The sequence below is a fragment of the Bidens hawaiensis genome, unplaced genomic scaffold (genome assembly GCF_021521415.1).
Source record: "Bidens hawaiensis isolate Kalapana, Puna unplaced genomic scaffold, B.hawaiensis_p1.1 tig00017895_1, whole genome shotgun sequence".
In the NCBI taxonomy this organism is placed as follows: Eukaryota; Viridiplantae; Streptophyta; class Magnoliopsida; order Asterales; family Asteraceae; genus Bidens; species Bidens hawaiensis.
In genome coordinates, this window is record NW_027492703.1 from 1 (window position 1) to 3,306 (window position 3,306).

General features: G+C 33.6%; 1 protein-coding gene across 1 annotated transcript; it reads left to right on the forward strand.

The window, feature by feature from the left end:
* Positions 1-4: 4 nt before the first annotated feature.
* LOC143554961 (NAC domain containing protein 50-like) lies at positions 5-1,814 on the forward strand (the record flags this gene model as incomplete). The annotated part of the gene is made up of 3 exons (XM_077044609.1): positions 5-37; positions 132-311; positions 1,303-1,814. Coding segments are annotated over 3 exons (621 nt in total), but the record flags the coding sequence as incomplete, so codon positions are not given.
* Between the last annotated feature and the right edge of the window lie 1,492 nt (positions 1,815-3,306).

Genomic DNA, 3,306 nt, shown 5'->3' on the forward strand with positions numbered 1-3,306 from the left:
TTCAGATCAAGAGTTAGAGAGAGCCCGAATAGCACAGGTTTGATTCACATGTGAACTGTGATTGTTTGAAGTATGTAATATTGTACTTAGATATGTTATTATGAGTTATGATCTGGTTTTGTGTGGAGAAGGATGCATTTGTGTTATGCAGAATATTTCAAAAGAGTGGTTTGGGCCCACCTAATGGAGACCGTTATGCACCGTTTCTTGAGGAAGAATGGCAAGATGATGGGGCCCACTTCGTTCCAGGTGGAGCAGCGGAGGATGATGTGGCGACTAATGGTGATGGAACTCGAAGTGATATTGTACAGGTATAATAATATTTGACAATGTATATGTTTCTCCTTTATTGATGTCGTGGATAGTTTTATGTGTGTAAACGAGTCGAGCCGGCTAGCCTCAAGCTTGACTCGCTTAACTTGCTTGGGGTTCGCCGGTTCGGCTTGCTCGAGGTCGGCTCGTGAGTAGTAGTTTCTTAAGCTCGAACCTGGCTCGTTTATTATATATTGATTAAATTAGATACATTTATACATAACTTTTTATATATATGTTTAAATTATGATTTCAATATTTTACATAATATATATTATCTAGTCTTTTTTTAATCATAATTTTATACATAAGAGTATATATCTAATAGAGTTGAAAACGGTTTTTGTCTCTGTAGTTTGACCCATGTCACCTTTTTTGTCCGTTAGTTTAAATTTGACTTTTTTAGTTTAATAGTTTCATTTTTGTATAAGTTAAAGTCCAGCCAATAAACATTTTATTTTATTATTTTGACTAAATAACACATATAACCCAAGGGTGTTTTGGCCTTTTAACAAAAAGTTAACATTAAATTTGGATAGGAATCTAGGATTACTGGGCTGGACTTTAATTGATACGACAATGAAACTATCGGACTGAAAAAGTCAACTCTTAACTAATGGACTAAAAGTCTAAAACCGTATTTAAATCTATTTAATATAGTAGTAAAAGCTATATAAATCATAGGGAGTTTAGGTCACAAGCTGGCTCTGGCTAAAGCTCTTATAAGCTCGGCTCGATTCAAGCTTTTAGCAAGAGTAGCTAACAAGCGGTTTATAGCATTCACTGTTAACTTTTTTTTAACTCGCGATATCAATAGGGTAAAGTGGCTAATGCATGCTGCTCTTGTTTGAAGTTTCAGTTTTTCAGCAGATTCTTTCAAGAAAAGTTATGTTGACCCGAAAAAGATGCTATCTTAGTCAACAACGCCTGTTTTGACATCTAGGTGTTCCTTGTTTGAATCTTTTTTGTTGTTGATTGATGAACTTGCAGATAGATGCTCAAACAATCCCTTTTGTCTGCAAAAGGGAAAGATCAGAAGACCATGAAACATTCTCTTTGTTTAACAATGGTTCAGAGGATTCAACAACTAGTGAAAATCCAATAACAACCAATATGTCATCAGCACTTGTAGAATTCCCTTTACTAGAACCAGTTTCAGCCAAAGAAAGTCAGCCTTTGACCACCTTACCCTCATTTGACGCTTCTACCCTTGAGAAATCTGTGCCTCCGGGGTATCTGAAATTCATTAGTAATTTGGAAAACGAGATTTTGAACGTGTCGATGGAGAAGGAGACTTTGAAGATTGAAGTGATGCGAGCCCAAGCAATGATTAGCATTCTTCAGTCTCGTGTTGACTGCTTGACCAAGGAGAATGATGAATTGAGGAAGGGCGGTTAAGTCATTGCACCCCTCTACTTGTGTTCATTAGTTGAACCATGTAGCTAATGAGTGCAATCTTTACCGCGTAAAATAGTGTAATTTTGTCGGAGGTTTTAGTTAAATAAAGTTTTTTGTGAAGACTCGTGGTGTGTTATGAAAATGCTTTTGAGTTTGAGTGGTTTAGTGTAATTATGTTTAATTATCTTTAAACTAGGGCTGTAAACGAAACGAACGAACACGAACAAGGCCTTGTTCATGTTCGTTCGTTAAGAAAATAATGTGTTCATGAACGGTTCACGAACACTTACCGAACGAGATTTTATGTTCATGTTCGTTCATTAAGGAAATTAATATGTTCACGAACACAAATAAAATTGGCAGAGCCTAGAGATTGAGGCGGATGTATTCATCAATGTGAATAATAAAAGCCTGTAAACGAATCGAATGAACATGAACAAGGGCATGTTCGTGTTCGTTCGTTTAACTTTAAAAGAACAAAGACACTTAATCGAACAAATATTTATGTTCATGTTCGTTTATTTAAAAATGGACAATCGTGTTCGTTTATTTAAAATCAAAACAAACATAATTGAACAAAGATAAACGAACATGTATGAATAAATGTAAATGAACACAAATATAAACGAACTTAAATGAGCACAAATTAATAAATATAAAACCTTTAAGTAAATGATCTATCAAGATAATATTTAATTATTTTCTATTAATACATAAACGAACTAAATAAATATACATAAACGAACGCTCATGAACATAAATGAACGAACGGAACATGTGTTCATGTTCGTTCGTTTATTAAATAAACGAACTTCCCGTCAAACGGTTCACGAATATTTCATGAACGTTCGGTTCATTTACAGGCCTACTTTAAACCATGGTTAGAAGAGATTAGTTCAAGCTCAGCTTTAATACCTATATTTTGTGAACCTTTTTTCTATTTAAAAATCGATGAGTTGAAAAAACACACATTTCGAAAGGGAATTGATAAAGTTGTTGGAAAAAACCCGTGAATGTGGTCTTACGGATCATTTTAGCAACCTTGCCAATATAGCATAAGAGGTAATTGTGATTTCCATTTAAGTACCTTTTATAGAGAATATAAAGAGTTATTTATAACTCACCATCATTATTGATCATTAGGATTGATCATAAAAGTTATGAATAGAACTCCATAAGAACACCATTTGATTCTCTCTCGAAAATCATCCATGAGATTAATGTATCATAGCGGGAATCAATACAACTTCATCATCGTCATAGAAGATCATGTTCCCACAAGTATGATTAAATTGACGTCTAAGTTTACGTTCATGATTGAATCTATATAAATATATTAATGTGTTTACCCATGTCTAAAGATATAATCAACATGTGGTATCAAAACAATATTGATTATATCGACTCAATCATAAAACTGTAACACTCTAATTTACGGCAAATATGTCGTGACGATACGATTGTTCATTGCACGTAACACCATTTAAAACGTCAATATATTAAATTCATATTGACTATTGTTGAAATAAACTATTTCTATATTAGTTAGCATAAATTCTATACATTTTAGAGTAAAGTGTCATTTTCGTTCTTGTG